Source organism: Corvus hawaiiensis, chromosome 3, assembly GCF_020740725.1.
Source record: "Corvus hawaiiensis isolate bCorHaw1 chromosome 3, bCorHaw1.pri.cur, whole genome shotgun sequence".
NCBI lineage: Eukaryota > Metazoa > Chordata > Aves > Passeriformes > Corvidae > Corvus > Corvus hawaiiensis.
In genome coordinates this window covers 56,219,322-56,232,356 of record NC_063215.1, presented here as the reverse complement: position 1 = coordinate 56,232,356, position 13,035 = coordinate 56,219,322, and the positions used below count along the sequence as shown (strand labels likewise).

Genomic DNA, 13,035 nt, shown 5'->3' with positions numbered 1-13,035 from the left:
TGTTTCTTTAGAGAGCAATGCTACACTTGAGATTTCAAGAGTTCTGGCATCGTGTGTTTAATGGAATTCACATTTTATCTGTGCAGACAGACATAAAGAACAATGTTCACTAAAAGAGGAAGTTCTGCGAGATAAAAATAGATCAGACACCAAGAAAAGACAGCACTGTGCTTAACGCTCTAATAGAAGTCACATATTCATAGTGTGTGTTTCTAGGCTATGTGCTGAGCCAGGCAACTTGCTGAAATTTGCACTGTATGAACGTGAAGGGTCACCACAGACATATGCTAAAGTAGAATCTTTGAACAACTAATTTCTTGGTCTGGCTGCCAAACACAGAATTGACAGTTTTGAAGGAGATCTCACAGTCTAAACCAAATCCTAAGTGTTTGCTGACAAAAATGAAAAGCATAAGCAGTAATGTTTCATATTGAATGTGATGTTCAATTTACATGAAATACTTCATTCTGATACCTATAAATAGATGAAAAGGTAATTATAAACAGCCAGTATTTACTGGTGCAGTGACAGAGTTCAGCTAACCTCCTTCCTAGGGGAATTTCTAGTCAGCAGGCTGCGGAAATAACTTCTCTTGCACTCTCTCTGTATGATATATTCAAATATTTTCTTCAAAGAATTACTGCACCTACAGAATGAACCTGAAGACAACTATCTCAATAGTCATTATGACCAATGCCTATGTCGAATTTACTGAATAAAGTGTAAATGGGCTAAAATTCTCACTTGAACTGGATAAGAATGGATCTGAACTTGGATTTTTGCCTCTCTGGGAGATTCTTTAGCCATCCAGGTGTATGGCAATGTAAGAGAGACAGGGATTATTTCTGTTGGACTTGTTCCAGCTCATGTAAAATAGTCATTGAGACAGTGTGAGTGGAAGAAAGGAAAATTCATCCTGGTAATGTATCTATTCTCTAGAGAACTGTGACAGCTGGGCTCCAATCCTCGCATCAATTACTTACTGATTTCTACAAAATGCCACAGGAAAGACAAAGTGGACAGAAGGTATAGTCCCTGGACTCAACATGTAGTTAATAGAGGGACAGAGATTCCCTTTAGGTTACTGCAGAAACTGCATGACTGAGCTGCCTCTGCATCACTCCTGGAAAAGCATATCTCCTTCCTCAACTACAGCTGGAGCTCACCAGGCTACTCTAAGTTTCTGTGATGCTCTGTTAGACAAATGTGCAGCCCAGAATAGTTACCTAGCAAGAAGCTCAAGTACTGCTTAGAAACATGGTTCAACTCCTTTCTGGTTAGGAAAAGAAACCCCTGAATTTGCCAAATACCACTGGCATTTATTCATGAGCAGGCAATTAGCCATAGGGGAGAAGTCTATACTAATGCTTCCTTGTGTACAGCAAAAATAACAATTTTTTCTAGGTTAAATTAATGAATGGTTCCATGTTCCAGCACTCAAGAGAATATCCTCACTGTCAATCAATATATTATTTGAATCCTTAGAGGGTGACTGGAGAGTCAGGGCTCTCCCTCTATTTCTTCTGGAAGAAGAAACAGTAATCTACACCAAATTTAGTGTTGTCTGAAAGACACTCAAGTGCCAGTTGTGAAGATAGACACAATTTTTAATTCCTCAAACTGATAGAGACTGTATATGCCCACAAAATATAACTATTTATTGTCAGTGCATGAAGTAGACAGCTTTATCCTGATGCAGGATTACACAGCACCATGGCATTTCTTTGTCCTTTTAAGTTATGTATCCATCTGACCACATCAGAAATTTTAATTTTGAACAACCTGCTTTTAGACAATTTTTAATGTCCTTCATTGTTCATTGTCTTTTTTGAGAAACTGAGGTTGATGTCTGGATCAGATGTAGGTATACATGGTACTGTTATACTGTTATAACGTTTTAAACACTACCCTAAGCTCCTTAAGGCCAAGCTGTCACCCTGCATTAAGACAGAAGCACATACATGCACTCATAAAAAAGTCTGTTTTGAATAGTTAAAAACTTCTATCTCAAAACATGTCTTGCCAACATTTGATTAGGAGGCACAATATCCTTTTAGTTCCTTCATGACAACCTTAATGTATTTGGATATTTTTATGTGGTTGAGTGTGACACTAGAGTCACTCATTTTTAGAAACAGCGTCCTTCAAATTCATTTTTACCCAGGAAACCACAGCTATCATTACTTTATGCACGCCTCAAAACATGTATTACACTGGATATCTAGAGTAGTGTAACTACACTGTAAATGAAGCCAGTAATTTTACAAGTATCAGAGATAATTTTCTGTCTTTTCTACAAAATTACAGATGCTGGCAAGAAATAACTGTGTTAAGCACCCGCTCACAAGTCTTTGGGATATTCAAGTCTTCAGATAGATCTAAAAGATGTAAGCAGCAAAAAAGTAGCATATTGTTGATGCTTAAAAAAAACCCTTTTTTTTTCATGCAGTGCTTTTATAAAATAATGAAGCTCTGAAGCTATGCTGGGGACAGGTCCAACAGGCAGAATACCCATGGTCTGAGTATTACTATTGCAGATTACACTTACTATTATGGCTTGCTTTTTTAAATGCTGAGAATGCAATAAAACAAATGACGTCCCTCTCTTTTGCCCCAAAAATTCCAACAAAATCAACAAACCCTTGTTTTATATTCTTTCCAGGAAACTATTTTCATGATGAGTTATAAAGTATCATTCTTCTGTAAGAGCTGTGGTCATATACATGAAGGGCATTGCAATTCTCACATTTAAGAATGTGATAGTGGTAAACAGAAACTAAAGTTTCTGTACTTGGGTTTAAGCATTTTGGTCCAGGACACCTATTTGTTTTGGGAGAGTGTTTTGAAACCAGTAGAGGAATTACTGTCCACCGCTACAGGGGATTTCTGACAGTAAACAATTTAGCATCACAATAATAGTCTTCACAATAATAGTCTCCTACCAAAATGGTCATCTTAAAATGGAAAATACTACTTGTTTTTAACAATTGCGCATGAAAACATGTAGTGAGCTCTTTAAGAAAAAATTCTATTTTCTTTACAACATAGCAGTAAGCATATGGTAAGTGCTATGAGTGCATCTGAGGGCACTGTTTGCTGTCCATGCAGGCTATGAGAATCACAAAATGTATGAAACCATTTACAAGAGATACACAAATTGACCAGCTCAATAGTTGTACACTTATACAGATCACTGATTATTTGTATACCCCCAGTGACAGATGTCAAAGTAGAATGCCATTCAAGTTCTGTGAAGCAATTTTGCAAACCTGCTTCGTGATTTTAGCACTACCAGTGAATGTCTGCCTTACCCATCCAGCACTGCAGATGATTCATTCAGCTGGCCCGCTCGGTTCTCAGCTTGCAACACTTTTTCTGGAAGCATCCTGTCACGGATTTCTTGTGATAAGTCATCTATTTTATCTTTCAGCTGATCAGACATTGGCTGTATGTTATCTGCAACACCTTCTACATACTGAAAATGACAAAAGAAGAGCCTTTAAATTGCTGAATGCAAGCATTCTGTAGCCCTACTTATATGTAATGGTGTTTTGTCTCTCCTTGTGAACTATTATTTCAACTTACCCATGCTTTAAAACTTCAGGGAACTAATATAGAAAGAGTAACAGTCTGGACTAGAAGGCAGAGAGGAGATAAACAATATTCCAAGAGTTACTTGCCTTCTACTATGAGCTCAGTAAAAGCCTTTATTTTCCAATTAAGGAACTGCACAGTTTAAAAGCATATAAACCCTATTTTGGATTTGTTTCCTAAAAGTAGATACGTGCATAGTTATATTAAATTGTTGTTGTGCTCCACAATAATAACTAATAAACAGCAGAAGTTTCATGTCTCAGGACCCTTTGAGTGACCACAGTGTCTTTTTGCTTATTAAAGCATCTCAGTAAGAACTATAATTTTGAAGACCTTCCATTCCTGTTCCAAGAAGGAATCACTCTTGGATTCCATCTCACTGTGTCTCCTTTCCCATTTTTCCAAAGAGCATTCTTCCATTCATTATGACAAGCTTCAGTGCATGCTGGAAATATCTCCAGAACCAATGATACCTCAAGATACCTTTTTTTTTTTTTTTTGTAGCTAAGGCACTGATCTCAAACTGAATTGATAAAACTTTTAAGGAAGGATTTTCAAAAATATTATGCAAAGTGAGAGTGCAATCTTCTCCCTGATCTATCTGGACTTAAAATTGTGGGCATAGGCAACAAATTACTTCTGAAGTTTCCTTCTGATACACACACAAGAGTTTTTATGCAGATAACTCTACATCTAGATTTATCACAAAGTCACAGTGAGACTGTGAATGGGTCTGCTGCATCTGTAATTCTCAAGATAAAGTTAGTACCGCAATCAGAATACCGTATTTATAAATGGCAGAATCCCTCAAACATTATGAGCTAGCTCATATGTAATCCAATGAATCACTTACAACTCCAAGTTATTAATTTTTATATACCAGACTAGCTTTTCTGCCATACAGCAATTAAGAATTATCCCAAGTCCAATATTCCAGTATTGATAAACACAATGAAAAATTAGGTGTTACTTTAATTATCTATTTTGCTCCCATAATGATGCTTTCTTGTACTAATTCTCAGGTAAAGATGACAAAATACTCACTTCTACAGCTATGCTGATGTCATTTGCAAGTTTATTGGCTTCATTAAGGACATCATTCCCTTCCTGAAGGATCTTTTCAATGTCTTGTCTGCCATCTTCTACAGTTTGCTTCCTTTTCTTTGGATGAGTTCACACAAAGAAAAAGATGAGTTGTTTACTAGAACAGTTCAAATGCCAGCATCTCAGTATAGACTGCATTTTGTCACCATGCCACAATGCCCCTTCTGGAATTCCCTGAGTTCTCAGAGCTGAGACAGTGACAACAATAAAGCACATGTAAGATATCTTTCCTTTGTCCTCCTATCCCCAGCTTTGTATTGTCCTCCCACATGGCAGGGCTTTTGTTGCTCTCTAACAGAGGCAATTGGCTGAAGTACTGTTGCAAAATGAATCAGAAAGTTATAAATCCTAATCATTACCCAGATGTGTAAGTTCCTCATTTGTAAATCACCTCTGACTATGAAGGAAAAATTTATAAAAATATTCTGCTACTTTCCTACTTCTGTCCACTGGTACTTCCCAAGCTATTGAATGCAAAATAAAAAGGTTTGGAGTAACCTGAGGATTCCTGCTTTTCCAGCTAGTAACACTACTGCATATTGTGTGGTAAGGATGGATTTCTGAATAAAGAACTGGCAATTTCCTATGCAAGATCCATTGAGTATCACAGATTAGTTTGATAGGAGGCCATGGCAGCCATGTGGGCAGGACTACTGGAAAGGCACTCTGCTACAGTGACACAGAGAATATTTTAAAAACTGAGATAGCAGGTAATTTCTCCAACCTTTATCTATTTAACTTTGGGAAGAAAATGCACAGAACAGAGATCACCTAAATTCATCAGATCACTGCATTTCCTTGATTCAGTCAAGCCCAGAAATCTCTGCTGAGAACAGAGGTCTCAAAACTCTAACCTCATATTGTACTTGAGGTGAAAGCTCACCGAGATACAGAGTTGAAACATTTATCTTCATTAGGTTGACTCTGCTCTTTATATCTTGGTTAAATGCTTGTTAATGTACAGTATAATATGCTCTTTAAGTCTCTGCAATTTAAATTAAATCATAAGCAGACCCCTCTTCTATGAGTGAGATAATTTATAACAGCTACTAACTACCAAGAATAGAGTTTGATTTATTACTCTGTAATATCCACGTACCCCCTTCAGTCTTCTTCCCAGGGGTTGGAGAAGAAGATGAAAGTATAAGTTTTCTAGAAGCAAATATATGACAGCAAAGATTTTAACTGAACTCCTATTTAAATATTGAGCACACGATTTGAATTTTATATGACTATTTATACTGGGATGAATTTAATTTCCCCCAGAACAATAAATCCAATGTTCCTTCCACAAAGCTCATGGTATTATTTCAATAAAGCTGGGGAGTAATTCTACTTTTAAAAGCCAATGCACTTCCTCATTCTGAGGAACGTGTTGCCTTTAAATTACATCAGATATAGTTCTATTTTAATGATACTTTTGTTTGGCTTGTATTTTTGTTTCCATTTTTAATCATGCAATGGTTCAATCTGTCATCAGAATCAAAGTAATTGAAGATAAAACTTGTCAGCACTCACCTCTAGCATGGTCATATTTTTTTGGTTGACTGCAGATAAACGATCAGCCTCCCAAATTTTACTTGCAGCTTCTCTTAGCAGATCTCGAGCATCATCAACTTTGCTGTGGTAGTCTGCTAGCTTGTCCTGGACTTCATTTTTGAGATCCTCATTTTTCTTGCTGGGCTCACCAAATAATTTCTTCACCTTGTTCAAAAGATCTTCTGCATTCCTGCAATGCATTGCCACCCATGAAGACACTGAGTTCATATTCCCTACACCAAATAATCTGAATAGTCTGAATAATAGGCAAATGAAATAGAAAAACTAAATCTCAGAGAAAATTAAATTAAGTCTCAAAGTAATTTTCAAGATGATGCACACTTAATAAAGTGAAATGACAGCTGTTTTTAAGCCCTTTCTTAAAGGAGAAATTTTTAAATTTCACTAAGGTCTCATTTATGAAGCAGAATATATGCAAATATCCTCCATTGAAGACTTCTTTTTTCTACTTTTTTTGGTAAATTTCCATTCTTGAGATCTGACTAGCAAAGTGAGGTTTTCTGAAACATTTCAACTTGTCTAAAAGATTTCCTTCACTCACATTAATGTGACATGTGACACAAAGTGGTTTCCTTCCTTGAACTGAGGAGGATTTGTAGATATGCCCAATTTCAAGCTGCCTTGAAGCAGACAACTGCTTTAGACTAGACAGTCAAAAATCATAAATGCTTTCCAGTGAAATCAGAAAACCAGACCCAGATGATCCTTGGATTTATGACTCCCAGTAGTCAAAAAATTTTGCTTATCTAAAATAAATTCTGGAATATTTTTAATGGATTTTTCTGACCCCAGATTTAAGGGAATGGAGTACTGTCATCTGCCTACCTCGAATCAATTTCACACAAGGCAACACTACTGTGTTAATCCAGTGATATGTCAAGGGCAGGGGGAAAAAAAAAAAAGGCACTTCAGGCACTTCCAAAATGATGCTTTAGAGATAAGAAAAATCCTAAGTAAACAGGAACTCATAGGATAGATAATAACTAGAGAAGAAATTTATCATGTTTCCACCTAGGACAGATTAAGTTTTTCTTCCTGTTTCATTATGCCAAAGTGTGGAAAACAAGAACTGTATTTTCTGAAAAACACTGCAGTTTGGCCTGCCTACATTCAGTTCCATTAGGAATCTTCTAAAAATAATCATGTAAATAAATGCACACCAAAAAGATGTGGGAAAGGAGGAAAATATATGCTGACACTGGACATAATTTAGATGAAGGGTCTGAAGTGGAGCCAAGAAAAGTCAAATTGTTATCTTAGCTTTGGGCTGTCCTGAGATGGATTAGGATTTTTTTCCCATCAGTTATGCCTTTGGTTTTGATGAAAAAAATTATTCACATCTTGAATTCACAACTTCTGAGGACAAAATATTTAATCAAAAATGAAATCCCAATATTGACACCCTGTCACAGAAGTGTAGAAAGTAATTCAGGATTTCTCTCATACCTCCTCCATTATTCTTCTATAAGAAGCTCATGTCTTACACTTCTGGCAAATTTTGACACCCTTATGACTCTGCAGTTCTGGAGGAAAGGTACAAAACAGATGGATTTCCTTTTTATTCCCTTGCCTCATAGCACAGTTCAAACTGCTTATCCATCCAATAGTCTACCCCAAAATTCTTCCTTGGTGCTCTAAAGATAACACCTTTGTATTGATCTGTTGTGCATTTTCCCTCTGCTCTTTCTAATGAAGTATGAGGCAATCTGTCCCATGTAATCCCTTGCTTTAGAATTTCCGTGTGACTGGACTGCGCCACATTTCTTGAAATACTCTCTTATACACTTAAGCTGTGCTGCTTTCACTGGATACCATCCTAGAAAAAGAATAAAACTATACAAAATGGTTGAAGTTTTAGAAGGAACAATCACAGATCTGGCCTAAGACCTGGAATGCTGGATGGTCAGGATCTTCAAAATAAGTGCAAGAGAACAAACAAGATTAGAAATTGATGAAAAACTGATTAAAACCCACCAACTGCACGTGAGAGTCTAAATATGTTAGAATTGCCCTATCAGGAGAAGAAATAAGCATTGCAACATCATGAATAGCATGGATCATGAACAGCATGGTGATCAACTGTCCAGTGTCTCTCCAAAAAAAAAGAGAAAATATCAGGAAGCAATGTCTAAACACAAGAGGCATATCTTCCAACACTGTATGGCTGAGTTATGCAATTCAATCTTCCAGGAAAGTGGATGAAAAAAGTTCACAGAGGCTCAGAAGCCATCAGACAAATTTGTGGAAGAAAAAGTCGCACAAAGATAAAGCGACTCAGCATACTAAACAGAAAGAAAGAATTCTGGCTCACAGCATCCCTTGATAGCAACTCAGTGGCATCTGAGAAAACATGCAGGAATGTTATACAATAGTGAAAGATTTATTTCATAAATATGAAAATTTATGGCAGTTCAGAACAGCAACTGGTGTATTTCTCTGTATGCTCTTTTTAGAGTGAAATTAGCGACTAATGCGCCATTCCAGTACATGAAGGCAATCAGATTACAGCCCAGATTTGAAAATTTTGAAGGAAAATAAGGGAAAAAAATGCATATATAAGAGAAGCTTTGCCATCTATGAGAGCAAGAAGACTTCACTTAAGTTTTGAGAATTCAGTGAAAACATAGGAGAGAATCCACTGAATCTTGTCATTGTGTTCTTGGACAAAATTCTGAAAACAGAATACAATCACTGATGAAAGACATCTCACCAAAGAGTAAGCATGATTAACTACCTCAAAGTGATCATGAGGCTGCCAAGAGCCTTACTTTATTCAAAAGTAAGAATTTCTAAATGGGTCTGTAAAGAATACGTATGAGCACAGCGATCCACACACATGCATGTGTGCCTGCAGAGTTTTTAGAATGATCCTTCTTCCTTCTTCCTTGCAGAGTGTATCCTATCCAGTATCTTACTACATTATTTAAACAATTTTATAAGGTTTTTCTTTAAGACGCAGTTTCAGAAAGCAACATCTAGGGTCCTTTCCTCCCTGTAATGCACAGTGACTAATTTTCCTTCTGTTGAGTTCACTGCCAAAATTTCTTGGATCTCAGTAACTGCCTATAAAGAGGTAACCCTATCCATAATATAAACCATACAACTTTGATTGAAATCAATGAATATATTAATGCATCTCTTAATACAAAATGTAGTCCTTTATCAAGAAATTTAAACACTCGCTTTGTACATTTCAGGAAGAATGGAAGGAGAGAAGTTCTTTCCCTCAAGAAAGCCCTAATGCATTTTCTACTCTAGCTATTGGGCTAGAGTAGGAAATTATTTCATCGTAGTCTGACAGTTTCATGTCGGCTGTAGGATTTGAGGACTAATAACACCATGTTTGAAAGGTCCTTCTCCAGCCTGTCCTAAACTTGCTGACAGCACTTTCAAAGGTCTGGCTAAATTTTTCTCATCCCTACTTTTTCCTGGTTTATTTCTGTGTATGAGTAGAGAAGGCGCAGAAGAGGCTCAGTGGAATCAGATGAAAAAGCAATAAAACATTGCTCAAAAATAAGTTTGCAATATATTCTTTCCCCAGAGAACAGAAAGCAAAGCTATCAGAGTTATGGGAAGAAATACTGTACTGGCAGAATTTCCAGAAAATGATTTGGTTTATAAAGTCTAAGGCAGGCAGTGAAAATCTGATTCTATACTGCTTGGAATTCTTAGCTAATTTTGTATTCCATTTATGTCTCCTTACAGTATGCATGCACCTGATAACTGACATTTTCAGGCCTGAATAACTCTATCCCAGACAGTTTTCTGATCCATCACAACTCCAATGGACCATGTTGCTGCTCAGCTGGATTCCCTGCTAGTTGTTCGCACCAGTGAAGAGCTAAGCAAAGTCTACCTCTAGAAATTTGCCATGTCTTACTCATACAGAAGTAACAAACGACCAGAACATTAACTTCAAGCCAAGTATTTTTCTGATTCAGATAAGTTTTCAGCATTTTGCATAATGCTTTATAAACAGCTGCCAATATAATTATATACATACATTTATTTACGGATAATTAGATAACCAAACCCTGGGCTTCTGAACTATGCCACAGAGATGGGATATTCTGGCCTACACTACTATAAACATGGCAAAATACATTCTTTTTGACTGTTTAAACTATTGAACAAACTTTCCAGACAGATAATATTTTTATTAGACCAACTAGTTTTCCAGGAGAAAACCCCAAGCTTCCAGATGAAATTTTTAGTACAAAAGCCATTCATCAGGTCTGAAGCAGAAGCTAAAAAGAAACTGAGAAAAATTAGAATTCAATTAGAAATGTTGCTGGTACCCGTGGAGCAGAGAAGTAATTTTCTAGGGATTGCTTTCCACATACCTAAGCATTTCCAAAAATGCAAATGCTATCTTAACAGATATAAAGTATTAGACTCAGATAGAAAACTTGATTGGCAAACATGACAACCACATTTACAAGGGTCAGACATTGTCACTAGGAGGTTGAAGACTGGGGTCTCTCTACTCACTTTAATTCATCTTGAGCTATTTTTTCTTGCATACTGAGCTCTCTATTTCTCATCTCTATGACCATTCTTTCAGCCTCACTCTGCAGTTCTGGAAGACTCTTCTCCAAAGCCTTGTCTGGAGTTCTGAGTGTCTCATCCAGTTTTACAGCATCTTCATTTGCAGCTGCAGGGGACCAAAATGTATTTATGTAAGGAGCTAGTAATTAAAAACAACAAAGAAGCTTTAAGCATCTGCCCATCAACTCTATCAGCAAGTGGAACACAACTTGCACTGGTTATTTCTGCTGTGAAATACAAAGGATGGTTAATCCAGTGATCAATAACAAATGAGAAAGTAATATATGTTTAATCAAACCTTTTATTATAGTTCACTTTTCTACACAATAATTTAAGAAGTCTTTATATCCAATACAAGAAATATATTGCTCCCCTCCTCCTCCTCCTGAAAGAAACAATTTGCACTGAACCTTCCAAACAAGCAGAAAATAATCTGCTATATTGATGGTAGAATTAAGGAGCAGGCAGTACAAGCAATGAAAATTAGACTAAATTACTTTTGGACAACCTCAAAATATGCCATTTTTAGCATTCAGACTTAACAGTGCTAGGAAGCATAAACAATTGTGAAATTTTAGAAAATGAAGCAGAAGAGGAATGAAAGACACCCACAGATGTCTGAACCCACTCATGTGTTTAGAAGAAGATACCCAGAAATGGAAAAGAAAAACATGGAGGTTGGAATTTATGAAGGTATACTGTAAATGTGTTTGGAACAGCTGAATTATTCTTAACTGATAAAGCTGTATACAGGGCATCATAGTCAAGGACGGACTAAAATCTTTCTGCCATAGCACACCACAACATATTAGAATACACACTTTCACAAGCAACTAGGTCACTTATGACAATCAGTTCCATCTTCAATTTTAAAAAGTACTGCTGCCCTTCCATAGGTACAGAGTTCCCGAGCAACTGATTTCTCCAAAATGGGACTGTTCCTGGTCACATAGATACTTCTGAATATTTAAATTAAATCTTTAATTAAAGAAAGTAAAATCAGTCTTTCAACCTTCAAATAAATGACTATTTCATCTACACATTGCATAGGTTTAGAGCAAATTAAGAAGAAAATTCTAATCTAATGATATTTTTGATTAGCTGGTGAGAACTGAGATTTGTATCTTTAATCATGAGTGGTTATGTATGGAGTAGTGAGGTCTGGAAAAAGACTACACTGCTCAAATGGATTGCCGATCACTTCCATATGTAATATATTATGTACCATTACCAAGTTACCTCAGGCCAGGAATAGGCCTATATATTTTTTTTTTTTAAATTCTGGAATAAAAAATATGTAACTCCCCTGAATATTTACCTTAAAAGAGAAAATTAATATGTCAGCTAAGCTTTTCTTAGGTTCAGAAAAATTCATACCTAGTTTTATCCTTCTCTTCTCTAACAATGTTTTGTTTTGTGTCTTGGTATGCTGCAAATATCAGAGTCCAGTGGTGGTAAAAGATTTGGGCGCACTGACATAGACAAATGCTAGGAAGTGCAAAGCAGGGAAATTAGTTACAAAGAAAGAAAATTAGTTACAGCTACTCAGAAGTTCAGAAAGTCAACAATCAGCTCAGTAGATGTGAATCAACAGTCAGAGTATGGTCATTAGAACAAATCACTACAAGCTTCTCACTTTTAATGAGGAGTTTTGTCAGCTAGGTAAAAGGTATGAATGAGAAGAATGTAGCTGTGTTATGAATCACCATTGGCACCCAGCTGTAAAAAAATGTTATTGGGACGTTATTAGGAGAGCTGACACAGGCAAGTTTTACTCCTTCTGAAGAGCAAGACACTGAAGAAACCTCATTTCATACTTTTTACCTGTGGTCAGGAAACACGGACATAATTTTCAACAGAGGAAGGGAAATTACATGAAGGTGAGCAAGAGATTTGGAAGAATACTCTTTTGTGTGACTCAGTCTAGAAAAAAAGGGGCCAAAATGGAATATGATTCCTCTCTGCAAACATAGTTGGGGGTGGGGGAAGAAGTACTACAGAGAGGAAAAAACATCTACTTGAACTAAAGAAAAAGGTTTGCAAAAGAACACATGATGACAAACTAAATGTGAATATTTTTTGCTAGAAATGTGAACTATTGTAATTATGAAGAGTACTGAAACCGCCTCCTATCCAGATTGTGTGTATTTGTGGAAACTACTTTGAAGATGAGGTTTAAAAAGGTTTTTGATAGCAGGGGAGTGGATGCTTTAACCCATGAGGTATCTC

General features: G+C 36.5%; 1 protein-coding gene across 4 annotated transcripts in view; it reads right to left on the bottom strand.

The window, feature by feature from the left end:
• Positions 1–13,035, bottom strand: part of LAMA2 (laminin subunit alpha 2) — a 345,325-nt gene that overhangs the window by 66,276 nt on the left and 266,014 nt on the right. For all 4 annotated transcript variants that reach the window (XM_048296906.1, XM_048296908.1, XM_048296907.1 and 1 more), the window contains exons 36-39: positions 10,750–10,912; positions 6,217–6,427; positions 4,639–4,755; positions 3,312–3,475 (exon numbers count right to left, since the gene is read on the bottom strand). In XM_048296906.1, the coding sequence (XP_048152863.1) occupies positions 3,312–3,475; positions 4,639–4,755; positions 6,217–6,427; positions 10,750–10,912 (655 nt within the window). The remainder of the gene's footprint in view (positions 1–3,311; positions 3,476–4,638; positions 4,756–6,216; positions 6,428–10,749; positions 10,913–13,035) is intronic.